Raw genomic sequence first — 20,665 nt, 5'->3', positions numbered from 1 at the left:
CAATGGTAGGGATACTAAAACTGGCGTGGGACCTTGGGATGGGGGATTGAATTCACTTAAAAATGAATCAGCCATGGTTCCTGCCCCAATTGCTATGTAGTGACCGCTGTGTGGCCAGGAAGTTCGCTGCCTCCACCATTGAATAATCACACTGTCCAGTGTCTCATGAAAAGCAGCCACCTGGGCAAATTACCAGAAAACTGCAACACCCTTGGAACTGTGCCCCAACATAATGTAGCACCTTAAGACGGAAGAAAATGGGGAGAGAACTGAACAGCAGAAAAAAGTTAATTTCAAAAGAGCAGGGTATATTTATGTACAGCTGTGCTATTATACACTCTAGATATAGAGGAATAACAAACTCTACTAATTCTCCACCTCTTCAGACCAAATAGAACAGACATGCCCAACTGTCTGGCCACATATGGCACTGGGCACATAGGAAGTAAAGCCAGAATCTGCTGTGTTAACTAGATCTAAAACATCAGGCCACTCAGTTCAAGGAAAAAACACAGGCAGTAAACACTACTCACCACAGCACCAATACTACTCCTCATGATCAACACTCATAACAAAACAGTATACAAAAAACAGAAAAAGGTTTTTTGAATTTTTACCTCTTCACCCCCATACCAGAAACTTGACTGATTATCTCGACCCCATTTATACCATTCCTTTTCAAGTTTTTTCTGTGATAACATATCCATATCTCATTTAGTCCTTTGACAAACATTCCGGCTGACCTACTTTCTTGCTCCCTCATTTTTATTTTTAAAAACATATTCCTCTTAACCTGAACCCATCACAGATTGCCTTTTGAAACTATTTACATTACACGTTTCAACATCCCTCTTTGGTAACATAATCTGTAACTTCAATACTCTTTGGGGGAAAATTCTTTCTGGTTCCAAGATTTCTTATTTTTACCTTGTCTATTCAGGTTTGAGTTGAGGTACAGTAAGCATTAAAAAAAATTGCATTTATATAGTGCCTTTCCCAGCTTCAGAACTTCCCAAAGCACTTTACAGCCAATGAAGTACTAAGTGCAGCCACTTTCGTATTGTTGGAAATGCAGCAACCAATTAGGGCAGAAAGATCCCACAATCAGCAATGACATAAGATAATTTTTTTTATGATGTTGATTGAGAATACATATTTCCAGGAGAACTTCTCTTTGAAAAGAATGGAATCTTTCATGTCCAACTGAGGAGGCAAAATGGGCCTTGGTTTAATGTCTCAGATAAAAAATTGGATTATACTGTAATTATATTAGCAAGCATAGCTATAAGGATGCTTTCATTTTTAACACATGATTTGATGTTTGCTACCAGTTAACACTGATCCACCCATGCAATCCAAACAGTTTAGCATCTGATTGGATATTACAGGCAACTTGGTTGTCATTCCTGACAAGGCAAAGGGAAGTAATTATGATTATGCATCTAAAACAGCAAACTAGAAAGCAAAAGTTAAAATCTACTAATGACAAATCGTGAAACTGAACTCCTGAGCTGGTACCAGAGGAAAAAAAGACCATGAAAGCTGCCAGACTGCTGTCCAGACTCAACTGGCTCACTAGTGATCATCAGAAACAGGAACCCACCACCCCTACCCAATTGGGCCTGCAGTGACACCAGTTCTGCATTGCTTGGTTAACTTTGGTTATATGGGAGAACTAGTACTACCTTAGGGCCACTAGACATTGGACATCAATGTAGCCTTGACAGTGTTGCCCACAGCTCAAGAACAAATGAAAAATGCACACTTTCATACATGATGATCCTTACACAAAACAGAAAAAAAGGCTTTGATCATTCAATCTAATGCCACCTTAATGCCTAGAAAGTGCCACCAAGATAAACAGACCAAATAGCATTGAAAGCAAGACAAACTGGAGCAACTATTGTCTAAGGTGGTCTTTTATTTTAGAACCATTTGGAACTAAGGAATACATTAATGCAAATTCTGTAAATAAGCAGCATAACCCAAAACACATATCACTAACTGACACAAGTCAATTACTGCAGCAATTATAAAAGGACTATAGTCAACCTATCAATTCAGAATTACTACGGTTCACTACCGACATTACATCCATATATAGTGTTGTGTACAGTATTTTACTGTACTAACTGTCCAAATTTCCTGTTTATTAGGTAGGGTAATGGTTAGTTTTAAAAAACTTGAGTAGAGTGTTCTCTTTGCAGAGCCCTGGTTCGTCACAGAACGTGCATGGGTTTTGCGAGTTTCTCATCTTCACCACTGCTGCAAGGGCCTCATCTACGAGCCTTTTTCCCTGAAGAAAGGAAAACACAGAAATGACTGGGGGAAGGAACTGCGCTCAACATTGTATTCCAGGAGAAGAGGCTTACCATGGTGAGATATCCTCATTTTTCTCAAATACAATGTTGCAAGATGTTTACACTTTGGCAGCCAGTGTCATGCCAGTGCTGGTCACACTGGTGTCAGCAGCAGTCCCCATTCTTGTCTGCACTCAGTGTACATCAAGTACTTCCAGGCCAGTTATCAGTTGGTTAGACGCAGAGTAAAGCTCCCTCCATTCTGCCCCAACTCATGCGAGCACCTTCTAGTGCACCAGTGTGACAGATCCATTTCTCACGCCATCCATTCCACTGTGGCCACTTGGACAGTGTCTGCCCAATTCTGGACACTGGCGGAATATGGACTTGCACTCACTATAACCTGGAATAAGAATGCCAATTTTTTTCCATTTAAAACCCTTCCAACCAGCAGAAGGAGGAGACTTTCGTTACCTCAGTCAGGGTTGTCACGAAGCATAGTTCACAAAGATGGAAGCAGCTTCAACACACTGCTCCATCTGGTCCCAAGAACCAGTGGCTTCAGAGCAGAGACATTTTGTGAGGACAGCAGCTGATTGCCAATCCTTTGGCAATAAGAACCATTGAATTCTTCAGTGAGATAAATGCAGGTTTTAATGGCAGCAGAGAAAATGCACCAAACATGACACCTGAGTCATTGTTTTCACATCAGCTAATGCCACACTGCCTTTTCCCAGTACAGCTATCATCTTCGAGTAGCGCAGCCCACTATACAGTCTGATAAAAGTGACCCTATGTTGAGATACAAAGTGACTACACCTAAAATGCACCATGATGAACAAATCCATTCTCCCTAGTATTTGCGATAGTGATGCTGACTGAAAATGATCAGCACTGTATTTAGCCATATCCAGCTGTTTTGAAACACCTCCAGACAAGTTGTTACACAAAGGGTTGGATGGATTTCTCCCTGATTAGAAGTTGATGGACTTGCTCAGGATTGGATTCTGCAAACACAGTATAATAAAGGTGAGGGATGTTGGTGCTGGGAAACTGAAAGCTTCCCCATTTCAGGCACCTAGTGGCAGCATCAATTGTGCTCAAATACAGAGTAAAGCTCCCTCTGCACTGTCCCATCAAACACTCCCAGGGCAGGCACACCACGGGGTTAGGTACAGAGTAAAGCTCCCTCGACACTGCCCCATAAAGCACTCCCAGGGCAGGTGCAGCATTGGTTAGGTACAGAGTAAAGCTCCCTCTACACTGCCCCCATAAAACACTCCCAGGGCAGGTGCAGCATTGGTTAGGTTCAGAGTAAAGCTCCCTCTACACTGCCCCCATAAAACACTCCCAGGGCAGGTACAGCATTAGTTAGGTACAGAGTAAAGCTCCCTCTACACTGTCCCATCAAATAATCCCAGGGCAGGTACAGCATTGGTTAGGTACAGAGTAAAACTCCCTCTACACTGTCCCATCAAACAATCCCAGGGCAGGTACAGCATTGGTTAGGTACAGAGTAAAGCTCCCTCTACACTGTCCCCATCAAACACTCCCAGGACAGGTACAGCATTGGTTAGGTACAGAGTAAAGCTCCCTCTACACTGTCCCATCAAACACTCCCAGGACAGGTACAGCACAGGGTTAGGTACAGAGTAAAGCTCCCCCAACACTGTCCCCAATACTCCCAGGGCAGGTACCACATGGGGTTAGGTACAGAGTAAAGCTCCCTCTACACTGTCCCCATCAAACACTCCCAGGACAGGTACAGCATTGGTTAGGTACAGAGTAAAGCTCCCTCTACACTGTCCCATCAAACACTCCCAGGACAGGTACAACACAGGGTTAGGTACAGAGTAAAGCTCCCCCAACACTGTCCCCAATACTCCCAGGGCAGGTACCACATGGGGTTAGATACAGAGTAAAGCTCCCTCTACCCTGCCCCATCAAACACTCCCAGGGCAGGTATAATATAGGTTCGATACAGAGTAAAAGTTCCAGCTACACTGTTGTAGCAATGTCTGAGTGGCTCCTCCAGACGAGCAGTCCCTACTGTACGCATGGCATTCTTTCATCTATGTCAGGCACCATCAGGTTAGTTGCATCAGCCCCAAGTTAGGGTTAAGTTTTGTGCTGTGTACCCATGCCTACTAGGAGCCGGACTGACACTGCCCAAAGTAATTTTGGATAAAATACTTATAGCCTGCAGACTAAGGATACTGTTATCCCTCCATTCTGGGCTGGGCTCTAACCCATGTCAATGACTAAGTCACTGCAACACCCTAGTCCTTGCCATTTAAAAGCAGTTTTCAACTATGAGAATGCACCAACACCCATTGAAAATGAACAGATCTCAAAATCCACCAAACGTCTGTAGCAACAGCTCAACTAACTGCACTCCCAGCACTGCAGGAGTGGCGCCTATAGAAATAGGAGGATAGAACAGATGAGTGCATGGCTGGAGAGATGCTGCAGGAGGGAGAGCTTCAGATTCCTGGCACATCATGACTGGTTCTGGGGGAGATGGGACCTGTACAGGCCAGAAAAGTTGCACTTGAACAGAGCCGGGACCTAAGCCCTTGCGGGGCTATTTGCTCGTACTCTTGGGGAGCGTTTAAACTAACTTGGCAGCGGGTGTGGGAACTAGGAGGTAATATCAGAGAGGAAAACAAAGGTCCATAGATAATTGGGAGACAGAGATAGCACTAGAGTAGGAAACAGTAAGGCAGTAGGTGGGGTCAGTCTAATAAAGTCTAAATTACATTTACTGTGCATGCATATGAATGCATGGGGTATGCTAAATAAGATTGGTGAACTGCAGACGCAAATAGCCATGTGGACATAAAGGAGACCTGGCCCAAAAAAGGGCAGGACTGGATACTAAATATTCCAGGATACAAGATGTTCAGGAAAAATAGAGAAGGAAAGGAAAGAAGGGGCAGTTGTACTCATTGAGAACATTACGGTGTTGGATAGAGAGGATGTCCTCGAAGGGTCAAGGACAGAATCTATTTGGATAGAGTTAAGAAACAGTAGAGGTACCATTTCATTTCTGGGGGTATTCTATAAGCTACCAACTAGTGGGAAGGATATAGAGGAACAAATCTGCACGGAAATTACAGAGAGGTGCAAAAACTATAGAGTGTAATGGGGACTTTATCTTAATATAGACTGGGAAATTAACAATGTAAAAGGTGGAGAGGAGCAAGAGTTTCTAGAGTGTGTTCGGGAGAATTTTCTACATCAGTATGTTTCCAGTCCAACGAGGAAGGAGGCATTGCTGCATCTGTTTCTGGGAAATGAGGAGGATTAAGTGAATCAAGTGACAATAGGGAACATTTAGTGGACAGTGACCATAGCATCATACGGTTTAGTTTAGCTATGGAAAAGAAGAAGGAGCAATCCAGAGTAAAGATAATTAATTGGGGGAGGGCCAACTTCAATGGAGTGAGAATGGATCTAGCACAAGTAAATTAGAATCACAGACTTGAAGACATAACAGTAACTGGACAACGGGTTGCTTTTAAACAGGAGATAGCTCAGGTACAATCAAAGTACATTCCCACGAGGGGGAACGGTAGGGCAAACAGATCCAGAGCTCACTGGATGACGAAAGAGATAAAGAGTAAGATGAAACATAAAAAGGCTACATATGAGAGATGTCAGGTGGATAATACAGTTGAGAACCAAGCTGAAGAGAGAAGGTTCAGAGGGGAAGTGAAAAAACAAATAGGAGAAGCAAGGAGAGAGTAGGAGAAGAGACTCGCGTCTAACATAAAAGGGAATCTAAAATTCTTCTATAGGCACACAAACAGTAAAAGGATTAGGGACCTAAAAGGGGATTTATGCATGGAGGCAGAGGGCATGGCTGAGGTACTGAATGAGTACTTTGCATCTGTCTTTACCATGGTGAAAGAGGAGATAGTTGAGACACTGGATTGGCTAAAAATTGATAAAGAGGAGGCATTAGATAGGCTGGCTGCACTTAAAGTTGAGAAGTCACCAGGACTGGATCAGATGCATCCAAGGATACTGAGGAAAGAATGGAAATTGCAGAGGCACTGGCCATAATCTTCCAATCCTTCTTAGATACAGTTGGGATGCCAGAGCACTGGAGAATTGCACATGTTACACCCATGTTCAAAAAAGGGTGTAACGATAAGCCCAGCAACTACAGTCCAGTCAGTTTAACCTCAGTGGTGGGAAAGCTTTTAGAAATGATAATTCGGGACAAAAATCAAGTTACTTTGACAAATATGGATGAATTAAGGAAAACCAGCACAGATTTGTTATAGTCAAATTGTGTTTAACTAACTTGCTTGAGTTTTAGATGAGGTAACAGAGAAGGTTGATGAGGGTAATGTGGTTGATGTGATGTACGTGGACATTAAAAGCATTTAATACAGTGCCACATAACAGGCTTGCCAGCAAAGTTAGAGCCCATGGAATAGGGGAGGCAGTGGCGCAGTCGTAATGTCACTGGACTAGTAATCCAGAACCCAGGCTAATGATCTGGGGACATGGGTTCAAATCCCACCATGGCAGATGGTGAAATTTGAATTCAATTAATAAACCTGAAATTAAAAGCTAATCATTAGACTAGATGACCATGATTGTTGTAAAAACCCATCTGGTTCACTAACGTCCTTAACTGGTCTGGCCTACATGTGAATTCTAGACCCACAGCAATGTGGGTGACGCTTAAAATGCCCTCTGAAATGGCCTAGCAAGCCACTCAGCCCAAGGGCAATTAGGGATGGGCAACAAATGCTGGCCTAGCCAGCGTCGCCCACATCCCACAAACAAATTTAAAAAAGGGACAGTAGCAGCATGAATACAAAATTTGCTGAGTGACAGGAAACAGATTAGTGGTGAACATTCTTTATTCCAGACTGGATGAAGGCATATAGTGGGGTTGCTCAGTGTTCAGACCCCTGCTTTTCTGGATATATATTAATGACTTAGACTTGGGTGTACAGGGCACAATTTCAAAATTTGCGGATGAACTGTGAGGAGGATACAGATAAACTTTAAGAAGATATAGACATGCTAGTGGAATGGTGGCAGATGAAGTTTACTGCAGAAAAGCATGAGGTGATTCATTTTGGTAGGAAGAACAAGGTAGTGCAATATAAATTAAAGGATACAATTCTAAAGGCAGAGGAGGAGCAGAGGGACCTGGGGGTATATGTGCACAAATCATTGAAGTTGCAGGGCAGGTTGAGAAAGCAGTTAACAAACCATACAGGATCTGAGGTTTTATAATAGAGGCACGGAGTACAAAAGCAAGGAATTTATGATAAACCTGTATAAAACACTGGTTCGGCCAAAACTGGAGTATTATGTCCAGTCTGGCACTGCACTTTAGGGAGGAAGTTAAGGCATTAGAGAGGGTACAGAAAAGATTCACTAGAACAGTTCCAAGGATGAGGAACTTCAGTTACATCGATAGGTTGGAGAAGCTGGGTCAGCTCTTGGAGAAGATTATGAGGAGATTTGTTACAGGTGTTCAAAAGCAGACAGGAGCCTAGAGTCATACAGCACAGAAACAGGCCCTTTGGCCCATCGGGTCTGTGCCGAACATCAAGCACCTATCTATTCTAATCCCATTTTCCAGCACTTGGCCCGTAGCCTTGTATGTTATGGAGTTTCAAGTGCTCATCTAAATACTTCTTAAATGTTGCGAGGGTTCCTCTACCACCCCTTCAGGCAGTGTATTCCAGATTCCAACCACCCCCTGGGTGAAAACATTTTTCCTCAAATCCCCTTTAAACCCTCTGCCCCTTAGCTTAAATCTATGCCCCCTAGTTATTGACACCTCCTCCAAGGGAAAAAGTTTCTTCCTATCTATCCTATAAATGCCCCTCATAATTTTGTATACCTCAATCAGGTCCCCCCCCCCTCAGCCTTCTCTACTCGAAGGAAAACAACCCTAGCCTTTTCAGTCTCTCTTCATAGCTGAAATGCTCCTGTCCAGGCAACATCCTGGTGAATCTCCCCTGCACCCTCTCCAGTGCAATCACATCCTTCCTATAGTGTGGTGGCCAGAACTGTACACAGTAATCCAGCTGTGACCTAACTAGCCTTTTATACAACTCCATCATAACCTCCCTGCTCTATGCCTCGGCTAATAAAGACAAGTATTCCATATGCCTTCATAACCACCTTATCTACCTGTGCTGCTGCCTTCAATAATCTATGGACAAGTACACCAAGGTCCCTCTGACCCTCTGTACTTCCTAGGGTCCTACCATCCATTGTATATCCCCTTGCCTTATTAGTCTTCCCAAAATGCATCACCTCACACTTCTCAGGATTAAATTCCATTTGCCACTGCTCCACCCATCTTACCAGCCCATCTATATCGTCCTGTAATCTAAGGCTTTCCTCCTCACTATTTACGACACCACCAATTTTCATGTCATCTGCGAACTTACTGATCATATCTCCTATATTCACATCTAAATCATTAATGTACACTACAAACAGCAAGGGTCCCAGCACCAATCTCTGTGGTACACCACTGGTCATAGGCTTCCACTCACAAAAACAACCCTCGACCATCACCCTCTGCCTCCTACCACTAAGCCAACTGCCCTGGATCCCATGGGCTCTTACCTTCTTAACCAACTCCAAGTAGGTAGGGAGAAACTGTTCCCATTGGCTGAAAGATCCAGAACTAGAGAACAGAGACTTAAGGTGACTGGCAAAAGAAGCAATAGCGACATAAGGAAAATCTTTTTAACGCGAGTGGTTAGGATTTGAAATGCACTGCCTGAGAGTGTGGAGGGGGCAGATTCTATCAAGGCCTGCAAAAGAGAACTGGATAACCATCTAAAGAGAAAAGAACTGCAGGGCTACGGGGAAAAGGCAGGGGAATGGGACTCTGAGTTGCTCTTACAGAGACGGCAGACACAATGGGTTGAATGCCCTCCTTCTGTGTTGCAAACATTCTATGATATGAAAGATTGCTGTTCAATTGAAGAGAAATAGCAAGAGCTTTTATAGGCACATGAGAAAAAGGATTGTTCCAATAAAATATGGCCCCCATTCATCTCCGAGTGAGCAGTGAAGAAGTCCATCCTCTACAGGAATGACAGAACAGCAATGATGCTTAATAACATTTCAATTTTAGAGGAAGCTGAGTGGGCCTGTAAAATACCCAAAAAAAGATGTGGAAAAGCCAGTACTGGAGATAAATATTCAACAGAAATGCTTTTAATGGGAAGGGAAACTTTATTGTGTGGGGCATGCAGTGAAAGGCATTCAGAGGTTCAAAAACAGAATTCCTTGCAAATGTCGGTGGATAAAGTTATTTAAAAAAGGGCAACAGAATTTGGGGTTTTATAAATAAGGCCATACAGTAAAAGCGAAAGGTAGTAATGATTAATTTGGACAAAACATTGGTTAGGCCAGTTAGAGACTTTGAGCAGTTTTGGGAGCCCCATTATAGAAAGGGTATTAAAGCCACTGAGAGCAGACAGTGGCTTTAATTCACCAGGGTGGGAAACTAGTTAGCCTGAAAGACTCGAGATACTGAGGCTATTTCCTCTGGAGTAGAGAAGGTTGGAGGAGATTGAATAGAGGTTTATAAAATTATGAAGGTTTTTGATCAAGTGAATAGGGAAAGACTATTTCTGATTGGGAGAGTCATTGATTTAAAATCACTAAGATTGAGGAGAGGGGTTCAGAGAAAGTTAACTGAAGATTGTGGGTGCATGGAGTGGCTTACAACAGAGAGTGGTTGAGGCAAAGGCCACTTCACATTTTAAGGGAGAAATGACAAACACAGCAATGTTGGATTGCTCTAGATATGGGTAGATGGCAATCTCCTCCTGTTATATTTCACTGGTTAAAAGGAATTAGAAGTCCCCATATCAGGGGTGGTATCAACCCAGAATTGTCAAAGACTTCAGAATGACATTGGAGGAACGAACCAGAACTGTAAACAAACTTTTGGAAATGGGGACTGTGCCAAAAGTTACATCTGCTCTCAACTGTTTCCAGTTGTAGAAGGGTCAGAGAGGTCACAGATTTACAGTAATTGGCAACCAGAGGCAGCATCAGGAAATGTTTTTGTGTTAAACACAGCGAGTTATTGTGGTCTAGAACGCACTACCTTGAAAGGGCAGTGGAAGCAGATTCAATAGTAACTTTTAAAAGGGAATTGAATAATTACTTGAAGGGGAAAAAAATTACAGAACTTTGGGGGAAAGGCAAGGGACTGGCATTAATTAGCTAGCTCTACCAAAAGAGATACCACAGGCACAAAATGGCCTCCTTCTATTCTGCATTATTCTATGATTGACTTAATCTTGCCTCGCATGACAGCAAACCTCCAGAACCTATTATATGGGATAAAATTAATGGATATTTAGTGAGGTTGGTAAGTAATTTATCATACCTGGCTGATAAACTAATACCAATAATCCTTTGGACTTGTTTATATCTAGCGCTGTTAATGTAGGAAAATGGCCCTGCACGTCACAGGAGCGTAATAAGACAAAAAATTGAACGAGCCAAAGGAGAGACATCAGGACAGGTGACTGAAAGCTTGGTTAAAGAGGTAGGTTTCAAGGAGTTACTTGTTCGACAACCATAAGTGACCCTTGTTCACTGGAATTCTACCTCCAGGTCCCAGGCTTACAAAATGGGGACTTGCCCTTCTCCTATGGCAGCTTTGGAATAAGGGCAGTCTTCAGAAAAACTGGCTTTGATCCAGTTTAGGCTTTTTTTTTTTGGTGCCCTGATGAATCACTGATGACAAAAGACTAGAGATGAAGCCCGCTCTAGTTCCCAATTCCCAGAATAAACCCAAACATATCTAATATCAGAATCTACTATAGCTACAGCCATTTTAGTTCACAAGTTGGTGTTTGTGAGATTAAGTTCATTTCGCTCCAGAGTAAAGAGGACACAAGCTAACTCTACAAGTTGGATTCACTGACAGGTATTTACTCTTAAAAGTTAGACTACCAACCTATGGTCAGAAACTAATTTCTCCCCCTAAAAATTCTACGTTCAACAGCAGTTGTGCCCCAAGGAACGCTACAAACACCCATCTTGGGGTATCTGTACTTGTTGGGGCAAGTCTTTGAATTTGAAAACATCAAGCCAGGACCCCACAACTAAGTAGCTGCCAGTGATCATGCTTAACACAGAGGGCTACCTTCTCCATTAGCTTTCAGTTCTGTTGCCTTACAAAATGAGAGCTGTCCATCTGTCTGGAGGTGTTTCTTTTACGAATGGATGGGAAGAGAGAATCAAAAGGAACACAAAAGTGCCGAAGTCAGGAAATATACAAGCTAACTCTTCAATACCTTTTGCTTGAAATGGAGAAGGAGGGGGCTTACCACGGGTCGCAAATCGGGGCCATGCGCCTCTGGGCGGAGCTTTTCTTTTCTGTGGCATTGTCATGAACGAACTCAACTCCTTCGCAGCCGCCGGCTCGTGTTGTTTTTGCTTTGCTGCCAGCATGCGACACGTCAGATCATCCAGAAAATGAGGACCTAACAGGTCTGCGGTGGATAAGTTGGGAAAATCCAAAGGACTGGGAGCAATTTTTTCCATGCCAGTTGCCCGTAACAGCCTATCAGACCTCAATTCGGATAGGAAAGTGTGGGTCTGCCCAGCTAAAACTACCGCCAGACGACATGCAGTGATCGTGGAGAGCAACTTCTCCTTCAGCTGATCACGAGAGAGGGAGTCAAAATCACCCTTCAGTTTATCCAGCTCAAATGTCTGGGCAGCTAAAATGAGAGGGCTTACAGTTTCAGTCACCCTCGACTGGATGGAACGAGTTGCTTCTATCACCCCTAACAACTTGTCAAGCTCCTGTTTGGCGGAGACCACGCCCTTTGAGACGAGCAGCTTAAATATCGGCTGGTCGACCTCAGGAGCAGCAACAGCGGGGACATTAGGAATGCCGACATAGAATCGGAGACGGTTCTGATGTTCCAGGCCAAGTGGAAGACGGAATGCCAAGGGTAACAGAATGTGGCATTCCAGTGGCGTCTCTCGATAGATCGTGGGCTTCCAGCAATTTCTGTCATCGAGGGAACCCTTCAGGGGCCCACCAGCCCAATGAAGGAGCTCAGATGACCATTTTGCCCTTGTGCCGGACAATATAGTCTCAAACGTGGACTTCTCTGAAACCGCTGATGCAGTCTGAGGGATTGGCTTAGCACGGGGAAGTGGCATGAACTGTATTGATTGCCTAGAGCGTCCCCACCAGGGATTTGGCTCCTTACTGACTGACTGCGTTCCATTCCCTGAGCTAGGTTCTACACTCGGCTGTGAATTGGGACCCTGTGGAGGATTTCTTTGAGGGTCGTTCAATCGGAGCTGCACAGCTGGAGAAGAATCAAAGCGAAACCCAGCTGAACTGTCGCTGGTGAAGTCAAGCTGTAAGGAAGATAAAAGGTTAAACGCGTCAGAGACGCCTTACTGGCTGTGACCGAGATGGTATCGAAATGGAAAGCTATATTAGGGCAGGATCAAGAGGTCAGCCTTCATAGGCTAATATGGGAGGAGTTTCATTTACAACCTGCCCAATCTGTTTTTGTGGAGGAGAAATAATCTCTTGACTCTTAAGGATTTGACATATCCTCAAGAAACAAATTCAGAGACAAATTCTTCCTCACAGACCACCAGTTAACTGGGCTTCTCAACTGACTCATGTCAGCAGTAAATCCACATTTACCTTGTCAAAAAAAAATGCAACATCATCAGATGCTTGCCCAATAAGTACGACAGTGTTTAAAAAATGCACAGTTCAACAGATTACAGGCTATAGGAGAAATCATTACATAAGGCAGTAGCCATTGGAAGGCTTTAGCTTGGATACAGTTTTTATAGGATTGCTCTTTTACAACTGGTCACCAAGTACACCGGACATATGCATACGTAGAATGACTTGGAGATTCGAAGTGCCTCGTCATCACATCTACCTGGAACAGTGACTTCTCACACACACACAGCAGTTAGAACCTGGGGTGAGAAAAGGCCATTCAGCCCATCAAGCTCACTCCATCCAGAGTCCACACGTGAGTATTCTGTCACAGACTCCCATCAATCTGTTAATCCCTTGTACTTTAGCATCAAGGTCTTTTACCTATCTCCAATGAAAACAAAATGGAACAGCGCCATTTATATCTCTATTAACCGGATGTGGCAAAGCCCTTGATCACTTACCCCGGACTGTATTCCTGCTTTAGGAGACAAAGAGAATTCCAGAGTTTTTCCATGGAAGTCATGAGGGATTTCGCTGAAAAAATTGCACATGGACGTGGCAGCATTCCCACTCTCCAACTGTAGAAGGACCTGCAGCAATTATAGCACAAAACAGGTTTAAACCAACAGCACATTCTGATGATTAACAACTCAGATTTTATCTCAAGCCCAAATCTCAATTTACACAAGTACAGCGTCACCCTTCATACACCATCGTTAACATGTCAGTCTAAACTGAGGGCTGGACAGCTGGTCCCATCTTTTCAGCATTGGTCACTGGATAGTGATCAGGAGCAGGAAACCCCAGCTGCTTTTTTCCCACCGTAGACCAGGCGCATGGAGACCAATCTTGGCAACCTGATCGGTCATTGCAGCACAAACTAGGCATTGAATCTGGGACCCCTGATCTGTATGATCAATATAATACTGTGTGCATCTTTCCCAACTGAGCCACCAGGACAGCTCTGACAATTTTCTTGCAGTCACAGAATTGGATGCAACTATCTCAAAGATAAGTAGCTTCTAACTCTATAAACACACTCAAAATCTGTTTGATGGGTAATGAAACAGGCATGGCAGCACTGGTGCGAACGATGGTCACTAGTAGAGCTGCATGCCAGAATGCAGGATATTTTGCTTCCTGTGGTATTTAATCATCACAATATTACAGGATCCCACTGCAGCCCACTACCCATGCTCAAAACTACAGTGGGGGGAATAGCATCTTACCCCAAGCCTCCTACTTAACACAGCTACTTGGCTGGTGCTGTGTTTGCCCAGGTCTGCCTGCTTCTGTTCAAAATCTGGTACAATGTCTGAGACAGCCAACTCATTGTCACATTTCAGAGACCCTAAACTCTTAGTCAGAAATCCACAAAGGTGCAGTGCTTCCTTTGCCTGATAAGTGCACATGCTCTGCTCCAAAGGGACACACTTCATTTACCTAGCGCAGGTTGGCAACAGCCAAGTCTTGATTGGCCACATAAGCGTCCACAGGTGGAAGTCAACAGTAAATTATGTAGCCTCCCAGCACATAACAAAAGGGGTAAGAACTGCAGTTCCAGCAACCAAGTCCTACTAATGAGCCAGGCTAGCTGATCAGCACCCTGGGCTACTGCAGAACTTCCTGGTTCAGTACTGGATAAGCCAGCCTTCCAAAGCAGATCGACTCATCAATAAGCATTTATACAACCCCAAGAGGCTCTTCTAACTTTCCTAATCCCTGCCCACCCACCTCCCCCCACCACCCAAGGAGGATATGAAAAGAAACAAATGTGAGAGCAATGCAGCCTCAGGAGGTGGTTACCTTGTTGTGTGGCTTCAGGAACATGGAATCCTTCACCCTTCCAAATCGAAAAGCAACACATAGGATGTCAACTTCTGTATAGCCGTCCTCAGGTAGATTGCTTATGTGAACTAAATGATCATATATTGTACATCCGGCCTGCATGAAGAGAATGAGGAAACCGAGGTAAAAAGATGAGGTAGACAATCATGAAGTGATGAGCAACACCTGATGTGCAGTCGCAATACAGTTTGCATCAGAAATTTAAAATAATGAAGGCCATCAGGTTTTGCTACCTACTACTATGTGGGGAGACAGTGGCAGTCACTGGACGAGTAATCCAGAGGCTCAGGCTAATGCCCTGGGGACATGGGTTCAAATCCCACCATGGCAGCTGGTGGAATTTAAATTAATCAATAAATTCAATTAATTAGTAAAAATACGGTATCAACTGTGGCTGTGTAGGTAGCATTCTTACCTCCAACTCAGAAGATTGTGGGTTCAAATCCCATTCCAGAGACTAGAGTACAATTTATTGATAAGCAAGGGGGTTGAAGGTTATCGGGGGTAGTTAGAAATGTGGAGTAATCAGTTCAGCCATTAACTTATTGAATGGAGGAGCAGGCTCGAAGGGCTGAGTGGCCTACTCCTGCTCCTAATTCATATGTTCGTATATTCTTGAAAAATCCGGAATTGAAACTATCAAGTGTCCTTTAGGGAAGGAAAATCTGCTGTCCTGGCCTACACGTGACTCCAGACCCACAGCAATGTGGTTGACTCTTAACTGCCCTCAAACCTAGTAAGCCACTCAGTTGTCAATGGCAATTAGGGATGGGCAGCAAATGCCAGCTTTGCCAGTGACGCTCACATCCCATAAAGAAAAAAACTTTAACATGCACTGTGCTTTACTCTTCTGCTGTCGGGGCACAGTTCCATTGCCTCCAGCAGCTTTCTGGCCATCTTCACGTGCAGGCCCAAACAGTGATTGGTGCCAGACTGTTTGGCTGTAGAGGATGCCACAGCCAATCCCAATCCTGCCCTAATTTTCCAGGCACTGTTGCTGAATAGCAATCAGGTACAGAATCTGCCTGATTTATTTCCCATCCATGGCCAAGGCCATTCCCATCACTGCACGATCTGTGACTTCTCACTCAGCATGGATCAGAAAATCAATTTACAATTTCCTACACACCGACCAAGTTAACGGAATGCTTCCCTGAATCATCAGACCCTCCATTCTGAAAACATAGGAAGCAGCAAGATACTTACATCTGGTTTAAACCCAGACTCTTCAATTATATCCTTAAATATAACTTCCTGGAAAAGACAAAAAAGGTAAGAATTGAGTATTAGTAACCCTGACCAAATTGCTGTCAGTGCGGCTGTAATAGACACAGCTCCAAGCCTAGAAAAAAACAGTTCTTGCGAAAATATCTAAGGTTTCTAGTTTCTGTTCCCCTCTCTACTGAAGGTGTCGGGGCATGGTGAAATCGGCCAATGCCAGTGGTGCCAAACAAAGTCGGTGAATTAGCAGCCCAGCTTTACACCACACACTATTTTCTTTCAATCAGTAGAAAAGTAAACCGGGAACAGTGCAAAATGAGATGCCAGTCAGTCCACTTTGCGCTACCAGTCTAGACTAACTTCACCCCCTCACACATTTGCTGAGGTACATCTTCAGAGACACATGTATCTCCAAGCCTAGCAACCAAATGCATTTAGAACACCCCTCTCACCACTATCCTGCCTGCCAGATTCATCGTAAAATGTATAATTCCGAGGAAGGAAACTGCTGGTGTTATTTCAACTTCCTCTGCACTTATCAAACTGCATGCCCTCTGCGCCTGCTCGTCTAGAAGCAATATTCTGAATATATCTAACCCAGACCATTTAGTATTTGACACACCCGAATCAACGTTAAGCTACAACACTGGACTAGATGTATGCTAAACAATCCCACAAATCAGATCAAAGCTTTGCAATACTGCTACATCCAGTGGTGAATGGAAGAGGGCAATTAAACTAGTAACTGGAGGAGGACGCTCCACAAACATTTCCATGGCAGAGCCAAGTATGTCAGCGCAAAAGACAAGGTTGAAGCAGGTGCAACCATCTTCAGCCAGATGTGTCAAGTGGACGATCCATTTCAACCTCCTCCTGGAGGTCCCCAGCATTACAGATGCCAGTCTTCAGGCAATTCGATTCACTCCAAGTGATATCAAGAAATGGCCGAAGGCACTGGATACAGAAAAGTCTGCCGTACTGAAGACTTGCACTCCAGAACTAGCCGCGCCCCTAGTCAAGCTGTTCCAGTACAGCTCCAACGCCAGCATCTGCCCGGCAAATGTGGAAAATTACCCAAGTAGCAAAGTGATAGAATGGGTTGTCGACATTGCTATCAAGCGGCACTTGGTCAGCCATAACCTGCTCACAGATATTCAGTTTGGGTTCTGCCAAGGCCACTCAGCTTCTAACCTCATTACAGCCTGGGACCAAACATGGACAAAAGAGCTGAATTGCAGAATTGAGGTGAGAGCAACTGCCCTTGACCTCAAGGTAGCAGTTAACCAAGCGTGGCATCAAGGAGCCCCAGTAAACTGAAATCAATGGGAATCCCGAGGAAACCTCTACATTAGTTGGGAGTCATACCAAGCACAAAGGAAGATGGTTGTGGTTGTTGAAGGCCAATCATCTCACCCCAAAGACATCGCTGCAGGAATTCCTCAGGGCAGGATTGGCAGCTCAATATCCCGGGAAAGAGAATCTTCAGGCGAGACAGAGGAGGGGGCATTGCAATATTAGTTAAGGAGTCAGTTACTGCAGTAAGGAGAGATGATATCTTGGAAGGGGCATCAAATGAAGCTTTATGGGTAGAGTTTAGGAATAAAAAAGGGACAGCCACATTGCTAGGTATTTATTATAGACCCCCAAATAGTCAGCGGGAAATTGAGGAGCAAATATGTGCGCAATTCGCAGAGGTGTGTAAAAATAATAGGGTAATTGTATCAGGTGATTTCAACTTTCCCAACATTAATTGGGATAGTCATCGTGTTAAGGGCTTAGATGGAGTGGAGTTCTTAAAATGTATACACGAGAACTTTTTAGCTCAATATGTAGAGGATCCAACAAGGGAGGGTGCAGTGCTGGACCTAATTCTGAGGAATGAAGCCGGACAGGTGGTCGATGTGTTGGTGGGGGCGCATTTTGGTGATAGCGACCATAACATGGTACAATTTAAGCTTGTTATGGAGAAAGAAACAGACAAGTTGCAAAAAAAGGTTTCTGATTGGGGCAAGAGCGAATTTTAGTAAAATAAGGCAAGATCTGGCCAAGGTAGACTGGAAAGTGTTACTTGTCGGGAAATCTACAGAAGGGCAGTGGGGGGCATTCAAAAAGGAAATGGGGAGGGTACAGGCCCAACATGTTCCCTCTAGGGTAATAGGTAGGAGCAACAAGCCCAGAGAACCATGGATGACCAGAAACATTCAGGGTACGATGAGAAGGAAAAGAGAAGCTTTTAGCAAATACAAGGAGAGCAAATCAATGGAAGCATTAGTGGAGTACAGAAAGTGTAGGATGGAGCTTAAGAAAGCAATTTGGAGAGCAAAGAGGGGATATGAGAAAGCTCTGGCTGGTAAAAGTAGGGAAAATCCCAAGATATTCTGTAAGTATATCAATGGGAAGAGGATAACCAGGGAAAGAGTAGGACCCATTAGGGACCAAGGGAGAAATTTGTGGGTGGAGCCAGAGGACATTGGTAGGGTGTTGAACGAATACTTCACATCTGTCTTCGCCCAAGAGAATGAGGAAGTAGATATGGAACTTAGAGACAGAGACTGTGAGGTGCTTGAGCAAATTGTCATAGGGAGTGACAAGGTATTGGAGGTTTTGGAAGGCTTAAAAATGGACAAACCTCCAGGTCCGGACGATTTGTGTCCCAGGATGCTGTGGGAGGCGAGGTGGAGATTGCAGGGGCTCTGACCCTAATTTTTAATTCCTCTCTGGCCACGGGGGAGGTGCCAGAGGACTGGAGAACAGCTAATGTGGTCCCACTATTTAAGAAAGGTTGTAAAGATAAGCCAGGGAACTACAGATCAGTGGTAGGGAAACTATTGGAGAAAATTCTGAATGAGAGAATCTATCTCCACTTGGAGGCAAAATTTGATTAGGAATAGTCAGCATGGCTTTGTCAGAGGGAGGTCATGCCTAACATATTTGATTTAATTTTTTGAGCATGTGACCAGGTGTGTAGATGAGGGTAGTGCAGTTGATGTAGTTTACATGGATTTCAGCAAAGCCTTTGACAAGGTCCCACATGGGAGACTTATCAAGAAAGCAAATGCACCTGGGAGACCAGGTAACTTGATAAGGTGGATTCAAAATTGGCTTAGCTGTAGGAGACAGAGAGTGATGACAAACGGCTGTTTTAGTGACTGGAAGCCAGTGTCCAGTGGCGTACCACAGGGATCTGTGCTGGGTCCCTATTGTTTGTCATTTATATAAACAACATAGATGACTATGTGGGGGGTAGGATCAGTAAGTTCGCGGATGACACAAAGATTGGCTGAGCGGTTAACAGCGAGGTGGAGTGTCTTAGGTTACAGAAAGATATAGACAGGATGGTCAAATGGGCAGAAAAGCGGCAGATGGAATTTAACGCTGAAAAGTGTGAGGTGATGCACTTTGGAAGGAGTAATGTGACATGGAAGTATTCAATGAATGGCCTGACACTGGGATGTTCCGAGGAACAAACGGACCTTGGCGTGTTTGGCCACAGATCTCTGAAGGCAGAAGGGCAGGTTAATAGGGTGGTGAAAAAGGCATATGGGACACTTGCCTTTATCAATCGAGGCATAGATTACAAAAGCAGGGAGGTCATGTTGGAGTTGTACAGAACTTTGGTAAGTCCACAGCTGGAGTACTGTGTGCAATTCTGGTCACCACATTATAGGAAGGATGTGATTGCATTGGAGGGGGTGCAGAGGCAATTCACCAGGATATTGCCTGGGATGGAACATTTAAGCTATGAAGAGAGGTTGGATAGGCTTGGGTTGTTTTCGCTGGAGCAGAGAAGACTGAGGGGTGACCTGATCGAGGTGTACAAGATTATGAGGGGCATGGACAGGGTGGATAGGGAGCAGCTGTTCCCCTTAGTTGAAGGGTCAGTTACGAGTGGTCACAAGTTTAAGGTGAGGGGCGGGAGGTTTAAGGGGGATTTGAGGAAGAACTTTTTTACTCAGAGGGTGGTGACGGTCTGGAATGCCCTGCCTGGGAGGGTGGTCGAGGCGGGTTGCCTCACATCCTTTAAAAGGTACCTGGATGAGCACTTGGCACGTCATAACATTCAAGGCTATGGGCCAAGTGCTGGCAAATGGGATTAGGTAGACAGGTCAGGTGTTTTAATGCATCGGTGCAGACTCGATGGGCCTCTTCTGCGCTGTATTATTCTGGGATTCAGTGCTCTAGGACCAACCATCTTCAGCTGCTTCATTAATGACCTTCCCTCCATCATAAGGTCAGAAGTGGGAATGTTCGCTGATGACAGCACAGTGTTCAGTACCATTTGCAACTCCTCAGATAGGGAAGCAGTCCATGTCCACATGCAGCAAGACCTGGACAACATTCAGACCGGGCTGATAAGTGGCAAGTAACATTCACAGCACACAAGTGACAGGCAATGACCATCTCCAATAGGAGGATCTACCCACACCCCACCCACCCCCCACCTTGACATTCAATGGCATTACCATCCCCCACCATCAACATCCCAGTTTTCTGGACTAGCCATGTGACTAAAAGAGGTCAGCGACTGGCAATTCTGCGACGAGTAACTCATCTCCTGGCTCTCCAA

General features: G+C 44.4%; 1 protein-coding gene across 1 annotated transcript in view; it reads right to left on the bottom strand.

Annotated features, from left to right (window-relative positions):
• Positions 1-20,665, bottom strand: part of LOC137377669 (zinc finger protein 638-like) — a 172,880-nt gene that overhangs the window by 41,540 nt on the left and 110,675 nt on the right. Inside the window, exons 20-22 of the mRNA XM_068047574.1 lie at positions 16,084-16,131; positions 14,836-14,973; positions 13,491-13,619 (exon numbers count right to left, since the gene is read on the bottom strand). Coding sequence (XP_067903675.1) covers positions 13,491-13,619; positions 14,836-14,973; positions 16,084-16,131 — 315 coding nt within the window. The remainder of the gene's footprint in view (positions 1-13,490; positions 13,620-14,835; positions 14,974-16,083; positions 16,132-20,665) is intronic.

The sequence above is a fragment of the Heterodontus francisci genome, chromosome 1 (assembly GCF_036365525.1).
Source record: "Heterodontus francisci isolate sHetFra1 chromosome 1, sHetFra1.hap1, whole genome shotgun sequence".
In the NCBI taxonomy this organism is placed as follows: Eukaryota; Metazoa; Chordata; class Chondrichthyes; order Heterodontiformes; family Heterodontidae; genus Heterodontus; species Heterodontus francisci.
This window is presented reverse-complemented; position numbering and strand designations above follow the sequence as displayed.